Here is a 25,817-nt window from a genome sequence, read left to right on the forward strand (position 1 = left end):
TGTTTTCAATCAGTTTATACCTCCGGGGGATCCAAATATTAAAATAAAAAATAAGCCAAGTTTAAAAAAGAAATAAATACATAAAAATCCAGAATTTAATTTATTATTTTTGTCCTAATAAGATGGAAAACAGCAAATCATTTATTTTCGGATGTCTCTTTATGGTTATTCAATTCAATTCAAGTTTATTTGTGTAGCGATTTTTATGATACAAATCATTACAAAGCAACTTTACAGAAAATTAAGTTTCTACAATATTTAGTAGTAGCTTATTAGTGAGGACTGTCAGTTTCATGGCCTATGGCAGAAATGTTTTCAGAAAAATCAATAAAAGACGTAAACAAACAGACGATTAAACACGATTAACAGCAATTATGCAATCAAACTTATAGCAAAATGTGGTAGTTCTGTATGTTGTTTCTGGGTTAGCATCATCTGAGGTCCTCTGAGTGGTTGGCATCATATCTTCTCAGGTGCTCTGGATCCAGAACACCTATGCACTTTGCACTTTTGCACTATGCACTTTTTAGGCTTAAGGACCAATTCTCACTATTCACTACCTCAATAAACTCCTTATTTGCTGTTTATTAATAGTTAGTAAGGTAGTTGATATGTTTAGGTATGGGGTGGATTAAATGACCAAAACACGGTCATGCAGAATTAGGCATGAATATGTGCTTTATAAGTACTAATAAACAGCCAACATGCTAGTAATATGCATGCTAATAAGCAACTAGTTAATATTAGTCCTTAAAATAAAGTGTTACCATATTACTATTTATTTATTTTGTTTTATTTGACTTTACTAACCTATAGTAAGCAGCAAATTAGAAGTTTAGTGAGGCAAAAGTCGTAGTTAACAGTTAACAGTGAGTATTGGTCCTCAAACTAAAGTGTGATCTTAATTATTATTCAGAAGGCACATTTGTAAAAGAAAATATTTTTTTAGGAATATTTCAGCAGGTTGACAGTGACCGCCCTAAAATGCTGTAATAATAATTAGAACAATGTGTTCTCATGTGCAGCTGTCTGTATGTAGATTAAATTAACGCTGTAAGTAACTAGAATGTGGACATAGTTGTGCAAGCAGTCCATTTCTCTCCAGAAATCGTGTATGGACATGTGACCATGTTCTCATTAGTGGGTTACTTCACAGCCAATAAACACTCACGGACAGCAGCTTCACAGGCATCACGAGGGAAGCAAATTATTCCACCTAATGATGAATGTTACGTGGAATAATTACTGCTGGTGTATACCTTCATTTGAAAACATTTCTAGACCCGTCCAAACACCAGAATGTCAGGATTCTGTAAAGATCAACAACATCTTGAACAGATTCTGCATGATCACTGCTGTTTCCGTGTTGAAGCTAGTTTACGCAGTGAGTGCAGTCTTGCTGACTGTTGTCACTGGAAGGGGAACGGAGAACACTTTGTCTCTCAGGAGTCGAGCCGGGGTTTGAGAGGAGGAAATAGAGGAGCGGGGATGGAAATGCAGTTAGCTCTTGCTCACACATATTACACTGGGGCATAAATCAAGACAGCGAGAGAGAAGCAAACGCATTAGACGCCCAGCGGGACGGTGTATACACTGAGTTTGAAGGGCAGATATCAGGCTGGATGGATGAGGCCTACCACACGATTGAGCTAAACTCTCCAAACTATAAGATTTCCTACACAGACATGAGACTGGAATATTGACGGGAGTGTGTTTCTGTGTGCGTGTGCTAGAGAAAAGAAAACTAGAAACTCAGGTGGCATAAAAAAAAGAAAGTGTTACCTTTGTTTTTCCTTATCTTTGGCTTTGTCCGTCTCTTTGTCTTTAGTTTTGTCCCGTGTCCGGTCTTTGTTTTGGGTTCGGCGTGGACCACGATCTCGTTCTCTGCTGCGACTGCGTTTCCTGCTGGATCGACCGCTGCTGCGACTGCGAGACCTTCGGTGACGGGGAGACCTTCAAGAAACACACGATACCCAAAATACATATAAACTGGAAAAGCAAAATTAGTCTTAAGTAGTGGTCAGCTTAGCAGTTAAACATCCAGGTTGGGCCGACCAGCCAAAAGAAAGATTATTATTCAAACTCCAAAATCAATGCAATTTAATGAAGGTCAGGGTGACTGAACCTCTGAATCTACTTGGACGTTGCATGAAAGTCGCAGAAACTAATTCTACAGGCCGTGGACATTTTTCACATTTCCAAGGTTCTCAGAAGTCATCAGTTGGGTTGAATGGAAATTACAACAAATATAATTTTTGGGTCTAATAGCAAAAGAAAAATCCATGATAGCATTTCTATGACTGTACAAAAGAGAAAATATTGAGAGTTTGATGACATTGGTCAGAAGAGAGAAATACCTCAAATCTGCCATTGTGTTAGAAACACTCGCACAGCAGCGTTAACTATACTGTAGTTTAATGCCAAAGGTAATATAACACAAAGTATAGTGTTATAAATGTACAAATATAACCTGCATTGTGGAGATCAAATGTACCCACAAGGACAGTAAAACCTGAATTAGACTATACATTATGGGGACCCATATCAAAGTCTATCAAACCTTTACAATTAATCCAGAATGCGGCAGCAAGATTAATTTTTAATGAGACAAAAAGAATACGCTTCACACCTCTGTTTATCAATTTGTTCTGGCTACCAATAGCTTCTCGCATAAAATTCAAGGCATTGATGTTTGCATACAAAACCAGCACTGGCTCTGCACCCCTTTACCTAAATTCATTACTTCAGACTTATGTGCCCTCTAGAAGCTTGTGTTCTGCAAGTGAACATCGCTTGATTGTGCCATCCCAAAGAAGCACAAAGTCACTTTTACGGACTTTTAAATTAAATGTTCCCTCCTGGTGGAATGATCTGCCCAACTCAATCTGAGCAGCTGAGTCCTTAGCCATCTTCAAGAATCGGCTTAAAACACGTCTCTTCCATCTTTATTTGACCCTCTAACTTTTTCACTCACTATTCTAATTCTATTAAAAAAAAAATAAAAAAAAAAATCTAACTACCTTTCTAATCTTTTTGTATTCTATCTATTTTCTTTTCATTTATTATACAATTATAAAAAAGACCTCTAACACTAGCTTGCTCTATTCTTTTTCTATTCTATCTGTTTTCTTTTTATTTATTATATTATTTTAAAAGCCCTTGCTACGTATACTGTGTTTAGGCTAACTGAGACTTGTTATAGCACTTATATATCATTGCTCTTTTGTTGTTTTTGATTGCTTCCATTGTCCTCATTTGTAAGTCGCTTTGGATAAAAGCGTCTGCTAAATGACTAAATGTAATGTAAATGTCAGACAGACATCTTTCATAGTAGGGCTGCTCGATCATGGCAAAAATCATAATCGCCATTATTTTGATCAATATTGTAATCACAATTACATAACACGATTATGAGTGGGCCAGATGACCATAACGAAGATAGTGATATAGATCAAATATTTATTTTCTGTAAATAAGGCTATTTACATTGTAGAAACTAGAGAAATTTCACAACATTTGATAACAGTTTTGATAGCAGAATATCAGGGTAACTCATGTAAGTTTAAAAAAAATTTTTTATTGAAAATTACAAAAATTTACTGAATATAAAATAAAACCGCATAGCCTCTCTGTAAGGATTAAACTTGCAGATAGGGCTGCACGATTAATCGCATGCATTTGTCATGCGTGTCTCATCAGTAAAGCCGGTTCCGTGATTAGCGGTAAATGTCTGTCACCTGTTTTCAAACGGGAGCGGCAGTTAATACACAGAGCCATAGTTCACTGACAAGCTACGCAATATTCTGTTCATAATTGAGATTAATCGCATTCGATTATGAACACGATATTGCGTAGCTGAAATTATGCCTTTTAAAAATTTGAATATAATTCGAATTTTGATACTATTTCAGTAGAAAATTTGAATTTAGTTTTTCAGTCATTTTGACAGCCCTACTGCACAGATCCAATATACTGTTACATTTTACCCCAGTTTATACAGACTTCAAAGCAAAAGGGTTTTTGGGGTTAAAACAAAATTCCATTAATGATTGAGTGTTCAAAACTGTCATCTTTCCCTTCTTTGATTCACTATTAGGTTTTAAGTCAATGATTTTGAGTGGAAATTTCTATGTTTTGAAGAACACTGGTAACCACTGACTTCCACTGTATGAACATAAAATACTGAGATATTTCTATCTGCTTTTGTGTTTCACAGACATACAGGTTTGAAAGGGACATTTTTTTGGGACCATGAGGCACACCGTACAAAAAAAAAATCACGTCATAACTAGGGGTGTGCAATATATATCGTCAGCTGTTTTAACGATGTGCGATTTGGCATTATTGAGTATTTTGCAAAAACCATCCAATACACCCCTAGAGCGCACAAATACATTACGTGAAGTCTAGACTGGTGCGCGTGTGCATTTAGAGTGCGTTCTTTCACTGCATGATTTACAATGATCACAAATTCAAGACATGATGGCAGGACATGTATATATTTATACCATTTCATATAGTTAATAATCAATTTCACACGAAGTGTGCCGTTTTTCTCCAAATATTACCATGATTACAAATGTGATATTGATTTATTACAACAATTCAATAAGCAAGAAGTTAAGGTCAAGGTCAAATTTATTTATATAGCACAATTAAAACAACAAGAATGTTGACCAAAGTGCTTCACAAGCAGAGCACGTACACACAAATAAAACAGGGCTGGAAGGTATTCAGTCCAATCATAACAAGATCATTTAAACACAATTTAAAAAAAAAAATAAAAAATAAAAAATTTACAACCTACAACCTAGCATTTAAGAGATACATAAGATAAACCCAAATTAAGAATAAGCCTGAGAAAAGAGGTAGGTTTTAATTGATACTTTAAAAAGGCTTAATGTAGGAGAAGCTCTAATAGTTAGTTAATTAAGAGACTTATGTTTTAGACACCATATTGCCTTATTTTGCTCTATTTCGACAACAGAAATAATTCTAAACAAAGCCACAGCTCTGTTTTGCATCTCTGAGCAACGTGATAGTGTTTCGTTCCTGAATGAATCAACCATTTAAACGATTCGGTTCAGTTGCAATGATTCGCATATTAACAGTGACTACTGGCAGTTTTAATTTGACATTCAAAGTATGTTTAATATATCAAAACATTATTTATACATTTGTAATTGCATGTTAAATGCATTCATGACTTGCATTAAACAGTGTGTAAATGCATCTAAATGCCACTTCAGATGCAGCTTCTGTGTTGATTTAATTTGCTTGGTAACAGCCCAGATGTCTTATTATTCTAAATCACTGATTAAAGAATTTGTCCATTATCTTTCAAAAGATAATAGACACTTTTAGAAAAATGGCTTTATAAAGGTCAAAATGCCCATAAAATGTAAAAATAAGTTTAAACTTACTGGAAAAGATTAAGTTTTCTCAGTGTGAACTGACCACCACACAGAATATGAAGAATATTAAAAACTTTAGGAGTCGGCTGTCCACGGTTTTCATGATCGATCACTGGTGTCACTTACACATACTCGTGCCAAAGCCTATTGGCTGTATGAAGTGGCTGTTATGGAGGAGCTCAGTATGACTGGACACATGCTGTACTGATCCTTCAGACAGCTGGAGAATACAGCGAGATTTAAAGGATTTTACTTACCAAAGCAACAGACTCCAGAGCCATACATCCACACCGTGACAGACACACACACTAACACGGGGTATGGGACACAGCAGGGAAAAAACAAGTCAAAGACTTCTGTACTGATTCTTTTTTCAATAAGAAATGTGTGCACTTTTACTGTAGAATGTTTGTAGAACATAAACTTTGTCCATTAAAAACCAAACAAGACTAGAATTTACACAATCCATGCCAAATCAGGAGCCATATCCAAATACACAAGTCATATGACCACAAAATAACACGATCACGTGACCCTAAAATCATGTCAATAATCTGCAACAATATAAACCTACACTAATGCACCTTTAACACTCTATAGCATAAAAACTAGGATCTCCACCATTAATGATGACATATATGTCAACAACTGAAATATATGTAAACAAAAATGTATTTGGATTATTATTATTATTATTATTATTATTATTAAAACATATGACATAAATAAAACACTTTCCCAGCTAGCATTTCATGTATCCTAATAAATACACAAAATGCAATGTTTTTGTATAATTTCACAAAACTGCAGCTTGATTTGAAACCGTGTTAATTTCAACATCAAATTTTGGTTTAGGTTTAGTCAGTCTGATGACGAAAATTGCATTTAGTTTTAGTCATATTGTAGTCATCTGAATCGTTTTAGTTTTAATCTAGTTTTAGTTGAATATCAAGATTTTAATCGATTGAATCTACAGTAGATTCAGTGGGATATTTATGCATTTATTAATCATTTCTCTAACATTTCACAACATATTATATATTCTTGAATAGAACATCTATTGAGCTGTTAATATGTGTGATATAAAGGTTTTATCATGCAATACAGACACAGAAAATAAGCGAAAGAGAACTGAATTCATTACTCGTGCGCTGTGAGAGGCACTTTTCTGTGTGAGCTCTCAGAAAACCGAACCGAATTGAGTTCTCTTTCGTGTCGTCATGCTTTTCAAATTTATCCGTATGTCTGCTCTTCTCTTACTCCCAGATATTGACATTTTTGAATGTTTTATGAGACATGCAGCAAGTGTATGCTCATGTCCCGCCGGACAGATCAGTACAGCTCTAATGTTCAGATCTAACCTCCTAATCAAGCAGAAGATTCGTCCTGACTGGGTCTCTTACCAAATCGTCCCTCCTTATCATTTTTGTCTCGTTTTTATTCGTTGACGAAAACTTCAATAGATTTTCGTCATAGTTTTTGTCATTCACATCAAATTATTTTGTCTCGTTTTCATCTGTGCAAAAAATGTTGTTGATGAAAATGATTCGTCAACGAAATTAGCACTGATTTGAAATAAACTTTACTTTACTCAAAAGTGATTTTTATTTTATTTTTTGTGTGCGTGTTGTCTCATTTTCGTCTCAAGCATGCTCTTCACTGACTCTGTTGTCTCCTTGATAAATAAGTACACTAGCTTTTGATAAAACATCATTATGGGCAAAACCATTGTTTAGTGTGGTGAAAATGATGGCACAACTGTGGGACAGTTGTAACTTTTAATTGTTTACACAAATTTCTAAATTGTTTATGCTAATTTAACTCTTTTTTTAGAATAATAATAGGTTTTAAACCTAATAATTCATATTTTTTAAGTATGGAATTCTACAAGATGAAGCTTCATATACTGTATTTTCGCTGCAGAGACTGAAAGTCTGAGTCCGCATTTGTTTATTCCAGTACAATATCTTGGCCCATGCATTGTAAAGTCAATTGAGGGAAGATTCGTAACTGTTGTGCTAAAAAAAAAAAAGAATCCAGTACTAATGTTTACCGCTTAGGGATAGTGAAAGTGAAAACGGCATGATTTTCTCACCCTCATGAAACACAAAAGAAGATATTTTGAAGAATGTGGGTAACCAAAGCATTTTGGTGATCACTGACTTTCACCGTATTGACAAAAACAGTTTTATTATTATTTATTAATCTTAAGAAGAAAGTAAGCCTTACAGGGTTGTGCTGACATGAGGTTGAGTAAATGATTTAAATTTTTTTGCGAACTTTTGCTTTAACAATTCTCAGGCTGTCAAAAATCTCTATATGAAGGATGTAGGTAACCTTGTTTCAGCTTTAACAACATTCCTGAGTTTACAGACAGGGTCTAGAAGCAGATCACCATTTGAAAAACCAGAGACTGGAAAAACACTAAATCTGCTGCACTTCTATTTTTTACATTGTTTTATCTGATCGTTTAGCAGTTATAGTTACACGAGAGAACACAAGAGCGGTCTTATTTTAGCAAATGTACTTGTGGGCAGGCACATGTAATAAACACCAGCACCGTCGGTTCGCCGCTTTTTCATTTTTTTTTTTTTTTTCGGAGAGCAGAGCTCACTTCTGGGCCTGTTGCAAATTAAATTTATTGTAGTTTATAGTGTGTTGTGGGTGTTATATGTCAATTTCATTACCAAGGCCTTACCCTTAGAGAATTATGACCTCATTTAAGGCGAGGGGGTAAATGTGTTAATGCGGGATGGCCAGATAAACATCCCCTGCCACAAGCACACATGCGTCCAGCAGCATCATGCCAAGAGTGGGCTGTTTTACATGACTTTCAGCTATTATCGCCGAAGGAAAAGCCTTCCCCTGCAGCCTAAAAATATTTAAAATCCTTTTGAAAGGTGCTTTTTTTTGTTGGTCTTTTTCTCCAATCCATTAAATCTAGCAGCAACGATTGGCTCAGGCAATTTTCCCTGCAAATTATCAATAAAGTAATTACCAGTGTGTGGGAGCGCGCCGTGCGCTTATCGCCGATGCCCCCTGCCCAGCCGCGGATCTGATCCCTCCCCGCGCCGCGTTTGGGTAATTATGTGAGCAGGATGGTGTCCTGCTGTTATCTGACCATATTTTATTCCTGCTAAACAAGGTTTCTTGCTTCATATGAAATTGGATATTAATGGTGGCGAATGATAGCACTAGTGCAACTAACAGACGTAAGATACACCGCTGGAATCCTAACCTGGACAAATGATTATTTATTCCTGCCGCCGCACTTTCTCTCCTCGTTTCATTTCCAAACACACACACACACACACACACACACACACACACAGTAATGCAGTCAAACAGTAAACACTAATTTATTATACAGATGTCTGACAAAAAACTTCAGTTCTCAATTACAAATCACTGCCCTTGTTTTTGTGATGTGAGATGATAAAATATTTCAATAACTGAATTCTAAATTAAAACATGGCAGTGAAAGACACTGGGCATGAGGCTTAAAATACAATGAGCTTTATAAATGTATAGCACTACACCTTTTTACACAAATGATACAAGTAAATATTTTTTTTTCAAAGTATATACAATTAAATTCTAAAAAAATGAATTAAAATAGAATAATTAAATTAAAGCTATGACTTATAGGTGTTTTGGGTGTAAATGTCTGAACTGTATCAAGAGATGTAATAATAGGCTCCACACAGAAAGAGATTTATTTCATTTTGAGTTATTACAAAGAATGTGCAGGTTAATCAACAGAAACTTAAAGCACTGTGTTATCTGAACAACACTGATTTCAGTTGATTTAGCACAGTTAAGTCGATTTCACAAGAAAAAAGTTGTCAAATACTGAAAAAAAAAATGTTTTTACAGTGAGAACATATTCAAGCTTTTTCAGAAGAATATCGCACTCTACTTTTTAAACATTATCACAATAGCATTGTTTTAGAAAGTGCATCATTTTCTAGCAAACAAAGTTAGTTGTCATTTCCTGCTTTCAGTTACATGGTCAAACTACAGTTTAAGAGCCGTTTAAGAGATTATGTCTCTATTTACTCATCCTTATATCAACCCAGACCAGTAGTGCTGGTATTTATTTATTGATTGCAGAATTTTTGAATATTCATTTAGTTTTATAGGATATTACAGTCTCTGAGTCTGTCTGAATCCAGATATATAAATAAGACACCCTTGGTTCTGGTATGTGTTATAACTGAACATGCCTGAGCTGAGCACTCCAGTTCGTTATAAGGGTTTGGACATTAAGGTGACTAAATTATGGCAGTATTATCTTTTCGGGGTGAAATATCCAGACCTAAACGCAAAACAATAACTACAATTACTGAATGTACTAAGCTGACACTATCGTCAAGTATCTGTTTGCTGCTACATTACTGTACAGGAGATGTAATAAATTTCATCCACAGCAAGGTGACAACACTCACAGTTGGGCTGTTGCTTTTAAGAATTAGCCGAAGAAGAAAAAAAAAAAAAAAAAACGGATAGGTGAAGAGGTCAGAAGGTACACAAACTCTGTCCTCTGCAGGTGAAGCGGAGAAGCACTAACTACAGTCAAAGCGTGTTCACGATCAGCGGAGGATAATCAAAACAACTCATGACGGTAGAATAAAAAATAAAGCACAACCCAGGCTCCAGACAATGATCGGTCCCATCGGTGATAACTGATGTCCAGTTACACCAATGCTCAATCCAAAATCTGAGCCACCATTTTTCATTTAATAATGATTGGCAAAACAAGGCAAGTGTTGCCACTTCAGAATGCAATATTGCTGCAAGTCCCAATTCTGTTTCTACACTGACAGTGAGCCATCTTTAGTGATTCTAGTTTAGTTGTGCTGCTTATATTGTAAAATTGGATCAAGTGTCAAAAAAGAAAAAAAACTTTATTACCCACTTCTAGTCTACTCATGAAGAAAAACTCAACAAACAGCTTCCGCTTAATTATCGTGACACAACATCTCACTATTTTTTATTCCCGAGCACTGAAGTTCACCTTGAATGAGCGATGTGGGTTTCCTACAGGCGCCGGCGCTCCAAACAGCTGTTCCTTCTTGTTCCCAAGTGTTTCCACATAATGAAAAATGTTAACATTTCAGGATGTTCTGAGTGCTCTTTAAATGCAGAGCCACACAAGTGTAATTTATGAGATTCCTCTAATTACCAGAGCTGATGAGAACATTTCCCAAGCTGCTTCTTTCTGCGCATGGTCACTGCTCCTTTTACACACACCACAATTCATCACACCACGATAAAAGGGGGGGTGGGGTTACAAATTAATAGTACTGAAATTAAACGTTTAAATACAATAGCAACCCAACAGATTCTGGTCATTTGTATTTTGTTGGAGAATGCATGGTTTATAAAAATAAATAATAATCTTGGATCAGTCTATTTCTCAAGCTTTTTTTTTTTCCAGATGAGTGCTGGTGAAGTTACTGTGCTTTGCCTTTGTAGAGTAGTGTTTCTTTAAATGGGTGAGTGTTTTAAACTAGTTAGCACCAATTTGATGAGCAATATAAGACAGATCTGTAATTTACAATTCAGAAACATAACGAGTGCATGAAAAAGGGAATTTACTGGATCTCACTTTATTTATTTATGTTTATTTAGTTCAGTGCCTCTGAGATTTTGCCTGCACTAATCCGGATACATCTCAAGTAGGGATCTAATGATTCACTCAACTCAAGACTCAATTCACGATTTTTTTAACAAAATGAGATTTAAGACAAATTATAAAATAAAATGTGTCCTTTTATTATTGCTTGGACAAAATGCTGCACGTTTCTGTGTGAAACTAAAATATAACACTATAATAATATACTAATATAGCACTTTTGTTGGTTTTGATTGCTTCTTTTGTCCTCATTTGCAAGTTGCTTTGGATGAAAGCGTCTGCTAAATAACAAAATGTAAATATAATGTAAATGTAAATAACAAAACTAAATTGAAATGTTAAAACAAGCCCCAAATCAAATAAGTAACACAAATAAAAGAAATCTCTTCATATACACAAAATAAGGCTTTGTCTGTCCTTCCATTTAACATTAAAGGCAACCACTGCATTTTATTCACGATCCAAACAAAGATGCTGCAGACGTGCAACATGAGCAGTTTTTTAATCTAAATTAGATTGTATAATTTTGAAATTTGAAGCAAAAACAGAATGATTAAGACTTCAGTTTTGTGAAACTATACATAAAAATTATCTTTATGAAACGGAAACAGCGGACGAGCTGAACGAGACGCAGATTCACTCTCTGCCAGCAGGTGGTGCTTAAAGCGTTTCCTTGGTTTCCACTGTAAACAAAGCACCGCTGCACTTATGAACTTTAATGTGCGTTATACAGAGGAAAGATGAAAAGAAAAAACACCATCTAAACTTTTCTAAAGACAGTAAGTTCCCCTCAGACATACATTCATATAAACTCCTACCCCTATCTGAATCACGATTTGTTTTGCATCTAAACCGATTTGAATCGTCACATTTTGAATCAATTTTCAACCGGTTCACGGTTAATCGTTACATCCCTAAAGTTTTAGCCTTTTGTCCACAATGAGACTGTTTCTTCCTGTGAAAACTGGACTTTGAAATGCATGAGGGCAGCTGTGTTTTAGATCAAACATAGGATGGCGATTATGTGTGACCTGGTGAAATGTTTTGCTAATAAAATGATTGTGTAACAGCACGGGAACTCTATTACGCTTGGTCTCTCTGTATCTCAGTGAGATTTTATTTTATTTTATGCATGTGCATTAAGATCATTTTAGACTTTGAAACTTCTGGAAAATGCTACTGTGGACAGAGAGTGTTTTGAAACGAAAATGCCATTTTCAAATGTATCCAGATTAATGCAGACGAGAGGAAATCAGCTCACACTTGGGCCACCCACACTTTCAAGGCTGTGTGTCATTTAGTCAAGTTCAAAGGTTTCTCAGATCAATTGTTTCAAAAGTTCAGGGATAGAAATAAATGTGTAAAAAGAAGTGTGGCAGCATATGTGACGGCCATCACTCGACGAGAACAGAGACACCCTAAACGCTCCTATCTGACCAGCAGCACTGAGACTGTATTACGTCTCTCTTAGTGGCACAGAGGGCACCGCAAGCAGAGGTCAAAGAGAGGTAAAAGGTCAGAGAGTCAATAGGTGCTAACTCACCACTGTCAACACACACAATCATATGACCGACTGCTCACTTCTGAAAGATGTAGTGCATTACAGATTTTTCCATCCTGATAAGTATTCAGAGAAGTAAAATATAAATCATTAGCAATGTCTGTTTTCTTTTATTTTATTTATTTATTTTTTTCAGGTTGAGGGCAAAAGAAGAGTGAATTTTTAAATAATGTCAGAGGCATGTGTTTTTAATTAGTAGGTGTTCTCATGATGGTTTTTCTCTTCTTTTTATGATAAGGTATTTATGAAGTGATGGTAGATCTGAAGGTCGGCCCTTGAGGACTTTTATTGTTTAAATGTGGAGGGTTATGTTTCAATTTAAGCACTCACACAAGAAAAAGCATAAATACTGAGACTAAGTGGGCCAGCCATAAAACTAGAGTGCTGTGACGGAGAGCAGATACTCTTTCCACTACTGAAGGAAAAACCACACTTAATTAAACACTAAACGAGCATCTGAAAGAGCAGCCACATAAAACCCACCAATACCTGTGCAGAATGTAAAAGGGAAATGGCTACATTTGATAGTGTCAGATCATATACAAACCACAGAATGCCTTCATCTAAATGACATGAATGTCCTCCGCTGTAGCCTAAAGCATCTTTTGTGTCTAATCATGGCTCAGTCCACCTCTAATGAGGTTTATAATGGAGAGATGCTCACATTTCAGATTTTACTAACAGTCAGGACAGTCGTACACCCTCTCATTGCCCAATAATTACCTCAAATCACTCTCCATTTCTCTTACAAAAGTAATATTAGAATAACTACAACTAGAACAACAATAAAAACATTAATGGACCAGTAATGCATCAAGATTAAGTAGTGAATGGTGGAGAAAATAAATATGGCAAATTTCACGTCTCTTCCACTGTAAGACATTTTTATGGAAGCCCATTTCCACCACTTAATAAATAATAAAAAAAGGTAACTGCAACTTTTTATCTCACTATTTTTCTCAGAATTGCGTGACATGCACTCTCAATTGCGAGTTACAAAGTCAGAATTACAAGATATCAATTTTAAGAAAACAGTATTTTTAACCCTCAGAATTTGACTTTATAACTCGCAATTGCTATCAAAACTCAAAGAAGTCAACTGCAAAAAAGTCAGAATTGCAAGATTCAAACCTGCAATTGTAAGAAAACAGCCTTTTTTCCTCAGAATTGGACTTTCTAACTCAAAGTTATGTTTGATCGCAAAATACTAAGTCAGCATTGCAAGAAAAAAGTCCGAATTGTGAGATATAAACAATTGCCAAAAAGTTGTCAGCTAATGGACGCAACAAAGCGACCGTTGAAAATCATTTGTAATTTGTGTCAATACGTCATAGATTGAACACAGCAGCAGTTTTCTGTCAGGATTGGTCGTGTTGCGCCGCGCCGCTGCAGTGTAGACAGCATCATGATTATAATGAGATCTATAGTGTTTTGTCGCACTGTACTGCTCACATGCGGTGTAGACACGGCGTTATAGTTATTCTTCTCAAAGACGAAAAATAAACAATCTTGTCACTGTTTTATGTTCTGTTGTGCAGTACTTAAAGTAACAGCAGTTTGGCCTTTTATTTATTTTTTCTAAATTGGTTAGAAAGGGTTGACTTATGAGGGTTAGCCGTATTTTTGCACAGGACTTCTCTGTTACACATTTCAGAAAAAGACTTGCAAGTATCAGGAATGTGTTACATTATTTTCCAAAGGGTGTCAAAATTTCAGTCAAGAAGCACATCATTCAGCTTTAAGCGTTATTTGTGCTCCCTCTGTCAGACTTTTGTCCGAGGTGCAGGTTCACTGTGAACTCGACTATAGTACAATTTGCTAAAGTGCTCTTGAGGAGAGAGGGTGATGGCAGATGCGTGGCTGTAAGGTGGCTTTGAAGCAAGACATGAGCACTTCAACAGGTCAGTGGATCTCCTGAACTCTTCAACACCCTCCTCCAACTGAAGCCGCACAGGAACTCACAGCTTCATGAATGGACTATAATAAAATGTCTTTGATGCTCACTCTTTTCCTTTGACTTTTGTCCTCTTTTTATGCACCAACTGCCAGTGATGTATATATTAGTATGCAACACGAAGGGTGTCTGGAAAAAGAATGTGAATTTCAGTCAAGTCATTCTCATTTATAGTAGTGTTTTATACAATGTGCATCAGTCATTTTTAACCTTTTTTACTTAAAGTCTACCCTCCTCTCAAAATCAATACTGCAAGGCTGGCCGATTCTTTTCCATTTACAAAAACTTTTGTATTCTAGTGTTATTATTTAAAAAAAAATTCAAGACAGATTTAAACCTTCAGTGTTCTTCTTTGCAAAAATACTTTGCAAAAATGTCACTGCAGATATTCTTTACAACTTAAAAGTACTTACTCAGCTCAATTATACAGTACATTTAACAAATAAGCACAAGTCAACCTGCCATATAAAGACCACAGGGAGATGCCAAAGGACTGCATAAAGCTACTGTACGGATCCATTCAGAATGACTAAACTGACCAAAATACAAATGAAAAATAAAAACATTCTGAATGTGTGGGAACTGTTGTGTAAATGTACCCTTAGTATACTTCTTTTTAGTTACGTAATGTTTTTTAAAGAAGTCTCTTCTGCTCATCAAGGCTGCATTTATTTGATCAGAAATACAGAAAAAAAACAGTAATATTGTGAAACATTATTGCAATTTAAAATAATGTATTTCTATGTGAATATCTTGTTAAAATGTAATTTATTTCTGTGATCAAAGCTGAATTTTCAGCATCATTACTCCAGTCTTCAGTGTCGCATGATCTTCAGAAATCATTCTAATAAACAGATTTATTATCAATGCTGGAAACTGTTTTTTGAAAATTAAAAAAACTGAAAATTGCTGCTTAATGTTTTTTTTTTTTTTTTTTTTGGAACCTGTGATACTTTTTTCAATATTATTTGATGAATAAAAGTTAAAAAGAACAGCATTTATCCAAAACAGAAATGTTTTGTAACAATACACACTACTGTTCAAAAGTTTGGGGTCAGTATTTTTTAGTATTTTTGTATTCAGCAAAGATGCGTTTAATTGATAAAAAATGATAAAGACATATTGTTAGAAAATATTTATATTTAAAATAAATGCAGTTCTTTTAACTTTATTCATCAAAGAATCCTGAAAAAAAGTATCACAGGTTCAAAATAAAATATTATGTAGCAAAACTGTTTCCAACACTGATAATAAATCATCATATTAGAATGATTTCTGAAGATCATGTGACACTGAAGACTGGAGTAATGATGCTGAAAATACAGCTTTGATTCACAGGAATAAATTAAATAAATTATATTTTAAAGTTTATTAAAATAGAAAACCATTATTTCAAATTTTACAATATTACTGTTTTTTTTCTGTATTTTTGGTCAAATAAATGCAGCCTTGATAAGCAGATGAGACTCATTTAAAACGCATTAAAAATCTTACTGATCCCAAACTTTTAAACAACAATGGTTTATGTACAGTGGACTGTGTAGCTGATAATTTCCCTCCTAGAAACGAGGTCAGGTCAGTCACACTGAAGTAGTTTGGAGTCAAAGTATCATGAAACACTAAACTACAATTTCTAAGATTTAACATAAGTTTCTCTGTGTTGCCCAATATAGACTAAAAATAAATTTAAATGAAGAGAAAACTGGTTAATTTTGAGTTTTTGGTACTGTTTTCATCTTTTAGGTTTCAAATCCTCTCACATTATAGTACATCAATGACTTATTGTGTCTCATAATTATTCAAGAGACTGCATGTCCTTATCCTATCAGAAGATGCTTTTCCTAATTATTCATGACAGCATGTGTTGCTTTCCTCTCACAGATGCTGCAAACTGTGAGATCACGTACAGTGCAGGAGTTAGAGATGCATGGCATAAACTTTTCCATAATTGCAATTTATCCATTACATGAGAGTAACCTTTGATTCTTTTGCTTTTTTGAACTCAATGAGAGCATAACGAAATGGACAGTAACAGACCTTTTTCTGCCTCCACTTCTACTTTTTTAGCATTCCTCAAAACTGTAGTAGAGAGACAGACAGTCATTTAATATTAAAGATGTCATATGATGCTGCTAAAAGGAAAATTATTTTGTGTATTTGGTGTAATGCAATGTGTTTATGCGGTTTAAGGTTCAAAAAACACATTTTCCACATACTGTACATTATTGTTTCTCCTCTATGCCCCGCCTTTCTGAAACGTGTCGATTTTTAAAAAGCTCATCATCTGAAAAGCGAGGTAGTGTGTTGTGATTGGCTGAATACCTCAATGGAAATGGCGTGTGATGGAAATGTTACGCTCCTTACTATTCTGTGCTGCGTGTCCTGGTCAGAACACCGGCAAGACAAGACAAAAACAATAAAACCCATTACAAACAAGCCATTTGTTGCATCCAGTGGGGACATAATTATTGATTATAATAAACTTATACTGTCTTTTTACGCGTTGTGTAGCATCGCGCCGCGTAAACAAAACCAAGTCTGTATTTGTGATCGAAGAAACAACTAACAACAAGCACTACTCTACACTGCTCAAAACTCGCATTTGAATTATCAGTGTCAAATTCAGACTGTGAGTCAGGACAGCCGGCAGATCAGGAAACAGTCCTCTATAAAATGCGCTGAACACATCTGAATATTTGGGATGAACTGTTCAGGAACAGTGTTGTAAATATAACTTAACCACTGATTTCTAGTCATGTCCTCTTTTGGAAGACCAAACAAAGTAGTTTCGCTTTCACCACGTCTCCACGACATGAAGAATTAAAGATAAGCCTTTTTTCTTTGCGTGAACATTTGGGCGGTGTTATGCAAATCTTCCCACACAGTTACAAAGACATGTGGGAGCGTGTTTAAACAAGCTGTTTCAGGGGGGCGTGGACGAGTCTTAACTTTTATAAAGAATATCTCTTTGGGTTTGAGACTTTAGTCTTTGCAACTTTAGGGATCTTATATATTCACGAACAGCTTGTAACACTCCAACGAGAAAGGAAAACTTGAAATCACATCATATGACCCCTTTAAACTATTCTTCTAGTATTGTATATTTATTTTTCATTTAGTATAAGTTCTGAACTGAACTTTGTGATATTTCAAGTGTTTACTCAGTGTTTCTGATCAGTTGATTGAGGAACCTGGAGCAGAGTGACTACTGAATGCTTGAAGCACGGAAGGTATATTGTTGCCGCTCACACACTCTGCTTCCTATAGGCATTGTATTCTCTATATGTACACATTAAAACTAATACATTTCTCTTCAGAAAGACTGACAGGTCAGTGCTTCGTACATTTCAGCCCTCGGGTGGAGGCTGTCTCCTCTCGGAGAAATCAGCCCCTGCAGATCCGCTAAATACCGGCTCATACCAGAGGCTGCGCTTGGGCCTGCCAATTAGAAATAATTAGGCAGTTATTGCAGTGGCGAGTCTTTTTAAGTGCACATATAACGACGCAATGATGCTGATTAGTGGGCTCAGAGTAAGCGCAGCTCAAACGGCCAGCGAATAATTATGCCAGTGATCACAAAGCCATTGCGTGCCTCTGTACTTCACCTTAATGCATTTCAAAACGCCACTTAATTACGGCCCCAAATTAATCCATCATTAATTGCAGGAAGAGCCCAGTTTACCTCGCTTCGTTTCTAATTATCATCTTATAAATAGTTATGTTTCTAATTAATGTGTTCATTAGGCAGGATATTTTCTTTCAAAGTCATGCTCGGAGCCAAAGATTCGGCATGTGCTCTCAGAAGCCTGGTCAGCCAGAAGGTGAGGCCATTCTACTCGCACTGGCTTTTATTTGACTACATTCAACCTCCTAATTGGCCTTTAAAATGCAATTTGGAAGAACCTCAAGAAGGGCTTAAATGGGGGACGGATAGCTGGAAAGTGAGACCAATTCATTTTATATTAGTTTCCAATAGCAGTGGCTTGAAAAGGAGGCAGTCTGCACACGCAAGTTTGAATAGGATGAAATAAACGGAGCTCACAGTGAATTAGCAGCCAGCCATGTCTTTAATTCCCACAACACAACGCTCTCAATGGACGCTCACGTGACAGACAGCACATAATCATTTCTTCAAAGGTTATACTAGCAATCATTGTAGGGACTCATGAATTTCCACACATAAGGATAGATGCACAGCCTTATAACTATGAAGGAAACCTAGTGCTGGAAAGCACTGATAGCTTTAATAATTAAGCATCTAATGGGCCTGCAACTATACTCCGTTGTCACTTGACCATTTAGTGCTTAATTCTGTCCTGTACACACACAATTGAACTTGACGACAGATAAATAGCCAATCAAATCACTGCACTGAGAAGCCATGCTGTACTGAACTGTCAGACATCAATTACTAAGTTTAACTATGGCAAAAATGTGTTATTTTGGTACATGTAATTCGGATACTAGTTATCCAGAGTGGCTAGTTAATGGAGTTTAGTTTGTTCCATTCAGCTAGTAATCTAGAAAAATGCAAGCGTTAGATCAGACTTCCTTCTTTGACATTCTAGTTTATCTAGTTTTGTCCTAGTTTATATCTGCAAAGTGTCCTTTACATATTTTTTGAGTGTTAAAGTCAATGTTTATGACACATGGTCTTTTCGACTTCTTGACACTTATATTTAACCATTTTCTTGTCTTCGATCATTATATTTAGTGTTTCAACATAACCTTATATTGCTTGATACTGACTGATTCTGTTGAATTTGTAGCAAATGGCAGTGCTGAAGCAACTGCTGTCACAAGGTCAATTCAGAGTTTACAAGAGTGACAAATGCACAACTGCACAATTAAAAGCAATTTTTCTGCAGATTTCTGTTCTTTACTCATTGTTTTATATATATTTCTTAAAATTATTAACAAGTGAACGAACTCCATCGCACACCTGTAAGTAATAGGTGCGTAGAAAAAATAAGACCTGGTGGGTCGTATAAACATATAAGGATCTCCCGCACACTATCTTAACTTGCAAAATAAATTTTTAATCACACAACGTTTCGGTCACACGACCTTCATCAGGAGTATACAAATGTTCAAATTCATCTCTTTTAAGATAAACACATGACCAATTAACAGAGTTCCATCTGCAAATAAATAAACTCATTGGGAGTATATAATTAGCACTGCATCATAAACAGTTGTTATAGTTACAACAATCCAGATCACCTATAGGTTAACAAATTCATCTAAAAGACACAAATCAACACATCGTCATCAAACAGCATCAAATTGTAATTCTAAACAGTTATAACAATCAGTCAGGTTCCACAGTCACTCAAACTCATCATGAATACATAGTGGAAAAGAACACCTCATTCAAAACAATTGCATGACTATAGCATTACATTAAATAATGCTTCATCGTTCATACCCATAGGTGATAAAGTTTGGAGGGTGTAAATCCAAAACAGTTCGCGTCTTTGTAGAAGTAATTCAATGTCTCCACCTCTAGGTGGCAAAGTTACTTTTTCAATCCCACAAAAACGTAAAGAGGTTACGTCATGATTCAAAGTTAAAAAGTGTACCGCAACTGGATAACTTAGATCTTTTCTTCTTATTGAACTCTTATGTTTCACTAATTCTTTGTTTCAACTGACGTGACGTTTTTTCCCACATAGCCTATACCACAAGGACAACGGATCAAATACACTACATGAGTGGAAACACAAGTAATCACAGATTTGATGCTATATTTTTTGCCCGTTCTAGGATGACAAAAAGTTGATGTTTTAAAAGTATTATTACACTGAGCACAATTCCCACAACGATAATTGCCCTTCTGTATGGGACTAAGTAGACTCTGAGATGCACGAGGGCTAACGCTCTGAAACCGAGCATGTACCAAACTGTCTTTTAAATTCTTAGCGCGTTTGTATACAATCAAAGGAGGATGTCTAAAAATATCGCTCAACTCCGAATCAGAAGACAACAAATGCCAGTGTTTTTTAAAAATAGATTTTATCATGTAAGACTTAGGTGAATGTGTTGTAATACAAGCAAAAGAATACTTTCTCGTTTTTCTTGTTTTCTTTTTTTAGCATTTTCAGACCGCGTCTTTTTAAAAGCTGTATTAAATCCTTCATCAATCCAATCTAAAGGATAACCTCTATTCAAAAACTTATTTTTCATGATTTTCGATTTTTCACCTAAGTCTTACATGATAAAATCTATTTTTAAAAAACACTGGCATTTGTTGTCTTCTGATTCGGAGTTGAGCGATATTTTTAGACATCCTCCTTTGATTGTATACAAACGCGCTAAGAATTTAAAAGACAGTTTGGTACATGCTCGTTTTCAGAGCCGTTAGCCCTCGTGCATCTCAGAGTCTACTTAGTCCCATACAGAAGGGCAATTATCGTTGTGGGAATTGTGCTCAGTGTAATAATACTTTTAAAACATCAACTTTTTGTCATCCTAGAACGGGCAAAAAATATAGCATCAAATCTGTGATTACTTGTGTTTCCACTCATGTAGTGTATTTGATTCGTTGTCCTTGTGGTATAGGCTATGTGGGAAAAACTTCATGTCATTTGAAACAAAGAATTAGTGAACATAAGAGTTCAATAAGAAGAAAAGATCTGAGTTATCCAGTTGCGGTACACTTTTTAACTTTGAATCATGACGTAACCTCTTTACGTTTTTGTGGGATTGAAAAAGTAACTTTGCCACCTAGAGGTGGAGACATTGAATTACTTCTACAAAGACGCGAACTGTTTTGGATTTACACCCTCCAAACTTTATCACCTATGGGTATGAAACGATGAAGCATTATTTAATGTAATGCTATAGTCATGCAATTGTTTTGAATGAGGTGTTCTTTTCCACTATGTATTCATGATGAGTTTGAGTGACTGTGGAACCTGACTGATTGTTATAACTGTTTAGAATTACAATTTGATGCTGTTTGATGACGATGTGTTGATTTGTGTCTTTTAGATGAATTTGTTAACCTATAGGTGATCTGGATTGTTGTAACTATAACAACTGTTTATGATGCGGTGCTAATTATATACTCCCAATGAGTTTAATTATTTGCAGATGGAACTCTGTTAATTGGTCATGTGTTTATCTTAAAAGAGATGAATTTGAACATTTGTATACTCCTGATGAAGGTCGTGTGACCGAAACGTTGTGTGATTAAAAATTTATTTTGCAAGTTAAGATAGTGTGCGGGAGATCCTTATATGTTTAAAATTATTAACAAAAATTTTAAAAATCCAGAGAAATACAAACATTGAATACTGTGCATCCCCAAAATATAAATTAATAATAAAATACATTAAGTAATAATGACCTTCAATGGTCAAATTCAACCAATGAAATAACTGCAAACGTTATTTTTATGTCAACTGCTGAAATGAGATTGTTGAACTGGCTTCTCTAGTGTGTTATTTTAGCCTTTAGAGGAGATTAAACAAAGCAGCATAACAAATATGGACAAAATCAAACACTAATAATTATTTTATGTTCTGGGTAAACTATCCCTTTAAACATGGTCACCCCAGTCTGGATAGGGACTGTAATTCATTTACTGTGGCAGAAAATCACGCTCATGTCCGCTACACAAGTGTGTATTTTTATTATTATTATTTTTGATTCTCTGCTGCTTTGGATGGAAATAAATCGTTGGGCATTCCCTTTTATTAATAATGTGAGAATCAAATGACATAGGAAGATGGTTTGGCAATTTTTATTTTGGCTTTAATGCATAATTTATTAAAGTTCAATTAACAAAGAATCACTTTAAATTGGTTAAAAGCAAATGGCAAAATGTGCACTCCCGGTACAAAGACAGAGTCTGTGGCTAAAAATAAGCAGGTGAATGGTGTGTCCATGTGTAAGGCAGCGCTGCTCAGGGGAGACGGCTGCTGCTGGATGTGCTGAAGAAACCGCTGGATGCAGGGAGAGAGAGCTGCGCTCGCGGCTAGCCGGGGATAAAAGACCCCTGCCATGTCACTCACTTACGCCCTTCTTTGGTAAATAAAAGTTTCTGACAACAAAGGCCAGCAGCGTTTGACTAGCCTTTAGAGGAGATAAAAAAAAGCACACACTCGGGACAGAGTGAGAGAAGAAAGAGCGAGGAGGAGGAGAGGAGAGCTGTCTCTTAGATTGAGGATACTGAAGCATGTTGATTTGATGAAACGCAGAACACACACCTGAACCATGCCAGAACACACATGCTAAAAGAAGCTTAGGCTTAGGTTTGCATCGACTCGGCTAATGTGCATGAGAATATTGTTAAGTCCCTTTCTGGAGCTACGCCAGCGTGTTTGGAGGGGTCATAGAGAAAGACGTTAACCCCCACTGTGAGCCCCAGGAGCAAAGCAGAGCAGAGAGATCCCACAGAAAAACAAAACAAAACCTAGCTGATTTCCTGCTCCTCCTGTAAAAAATACTGCTCATGCAACACCAATGTTAGCCATTCAAAGAAAAAACACGGCAACAACAAAAAGAAAATAAAGCGATGATCAGTGACATCACATGCTGCCATATCACTGATCTTTTGCCCTGTAAACTTCCAAACATGTAATGAAAGGTCTTATCCACATCACTGCAGACACCTTCCAAACACAATAAGCATATACTGTAATATGGTGCATGCAAATCATGTCTGATGTCTGAATCAAATTCACAATATGAATGCCAATTAACATCAGAACACTTGGATTTGCAGATTGGTATTGATCACAATTGTGAATGTTGACTGTTTAGTTTGTATATGCATTGTATACATTTGATGCAGAATAGAGATAAAAGCAGAAATTATTATTATTCAGCCGGTTTTAGGTTACAGGCTTACTTGAACAAACTACGTTTCCCATTATTCTTCATAGCAGAATGAAAGAAGAGATAACATGCAAAGACAAAGCTAACATGCAACCTTCATTGGTCATGCTGGTGCACAATACCCGTCTTGTTGTCAAAAAGTGGACAAAAGAGAAAGAAATCTGTAATTGCTCAACACATCCACTGTTTTTGCACATAAAGGCAGCTTTATGTAGTAGAGAGTCATTCTTTTTTATGCATGGATCTTTTGAGCTCTGTAACTGCATGTGCTGAAATATTTTTAACGTATTGTTATACTATTAAACTAAGAAATATAAGTAAAGTTTTTTACCCAGGCAGTGGCAAAAAATGAAACCCCCTGAACCTTTTAGTTGTCTGATTACTGTTCTTGAAAGGAAGTCTACAGCAGCCCATAGAATCACCACAGCTGTGAACATCGACACAGAATGTTTGAGCTTCAATCTGACCAGTTTTGGGGTCAGTCTTTCAATCCCTTTAGAGCCAAGGATCAAAGTTGCACTGATGTTAGGGTAAAAACTTTTGAACCATTCGGTCTTGCAACAAAATTCATATTTAGTCTATGTCCTGAGCACGAGCAGGGATTTCCATGTTTCTGTTTTTTCTCGCTACTCCTCCCACAAATTTTGCTCAGATGACTATGAGAATTCCTGATATTTTCAGCATCAGAAATTATTGAGAAATGTCTTCATGACTTTTATGACAAGCAGACCAAATCAGACTTGGGGTTGTTTCTCTGCAAAGCTTTGGTGCACTGAGACAAATCTTGGTACATGTCATCACAAGCATGACCTGAGGCTACGTGCACAGATTCAGCACAGCACCACCTACTGGCAAAGAATTATGATTGATTTTTTCAGGGCTTCGGATTTACCTTGTTAATTCAGTGCAATTATGGAAAACAAATAATGTGTTAAAATGATTAACACATTTAATGCACCCCAGACCTGTCATCTTACACTGCATGCAGTTGCTTAGTAATGAGAAAAATGCAAGGTACAACCGAACACTGCTTAGCCCTCTGAAGTTAAATTTTACATTTAAAATGAATCCAGATGGAAGTGGGGTGTGCGAAATGTATTGTCTACCATAGTACAGTAAAGGCTGTTTTAACAATGTGCAAGCTCACATTATTCAGTATCTCTCCCTCGAGAGGTCATACTTTTACTGCCTGATGAAGCTTATAGAATGCAGGTAGGATGACTATAAAATTCAAGATACAGAGGCAAAAAAGTGTCCTTTTTTGTTTTATATTTTGAGCAATCTCATGAGCAAGAGTATTGTTTTTCACAAATATCTGTACAACTGCAAATGTCTTATTGATTTCATACAACAGTTCAATATATATTTTAGACACAACAGCCAATGAAAATAGTTCCAAATATGGCCACAGCTGTGCACCTCAAAAGCAACACAGTGTTTTGGTGCTTATAAGTTGCAGAAATCTGCGGTTTTGAATGAAACAGGTGAGTCAATGATTCAACGACTTATAAGTCATAAGTCCTGAATGAATCAGTGTTTGAAAACAATGACTCACTCATTAAGACAGTGGCTCGCTGACACTTACTGGCAGTTTTAGTTTGGAAGCTTAAACTATTTTTTTTTATTATTTATAAAAACAAAAAAAAAAAACGACAACAACAATCTCTTAGCAATATTTATACAAATGCTATTGCACTGTATGTGCATTTAAAACCTAAATATTTACATTTATCAAAGCTCAATTAAGCATTGTCATATAAATATCCAGTATAGAAACATGACAAAAAAAGATTTGAATTTGAATTTTGTAAATCGTAATGCTAGAAGTAACACAACGGAATTGTACAGAATTGTATATTAAAGAGCAGATTTATCTTTTATTTCTTATTTTTTAATTATTATTATTTATTTTAAAGGAAACAAGCTGTATATATTATGAAATCACATCTTTGAGTTTTCAGATGAAGAAGAATATCAAAACTCTGAAATTAAAATTAAAAACTTTATTAAAACTTAATTCTAGGACAGCAATAGATCTCCAGTTACACAATCTCCAGTCTGGATCCAGAACACCTGAGAAGAGATGATGCCAACCCCTCAGAGGACCTCAGATGATGCTAACCCAGAGACAACATACAGAACTACCACATTTTGCTATAAGGTTGATTGCATAATTGCTGTTAATAGTGTTAATCGTCTGTTTGTTTACGTCTTTTATTGATTTTTCTAAACATTTTTGCCGTATGCACATAAACTGACAGTCACCACTGATAAGCTACTACTAAATATTGTAGAAACTTAATTCTCTGTAAAGTTGCTTTGTAATGATTTGTATCATAAAAAGCGCTACACAAATAAACTTGAATTGAATTGAATTAAACTAGCAAACAGAGAAGATGGCTCGCT

At 35.6% G+C, this 25,817-nt stretch overlaps 1 protein-coding gene across 1 annotated transcript in view; it reads right to left on the reverse strand.

The window, feature by feature from the left end:
• LOC122147623 (serine/Arginine-related protein 53-like) overlaps nucleotides 1-25,817 on the reverse strand; it is an 84,711-nt gene that overhangs the window by 49,362 nt on the left and 9,532 nt on the right. Inside the window, exon 4 of the mRNA XM_042770713.1 lies at nucleotides 1,783-1,953. Within this exon, the coding sequence (XP_042626647.1) occupies nucleotides 1,783-1,953 (171 nt within the window). The remainder of the gene's footprint in view (nucleotides 1-1,782; nucleotides 1,954-25,817) is intronic.

Source organism: Cyprinus carpio, chromosome A15 (assembly GCF_018340385.1).
Source record: "Cyprinus carpio isolate SPL01 chromosome A15, ASM1834038v1, whole genome shotgun sequence".
NCBI lineage: Eukaryota > Metazoa > Chordata > Actinopteri > Cypriniformes > Cyprinidae > Cyprinus > Cyprinus carpio.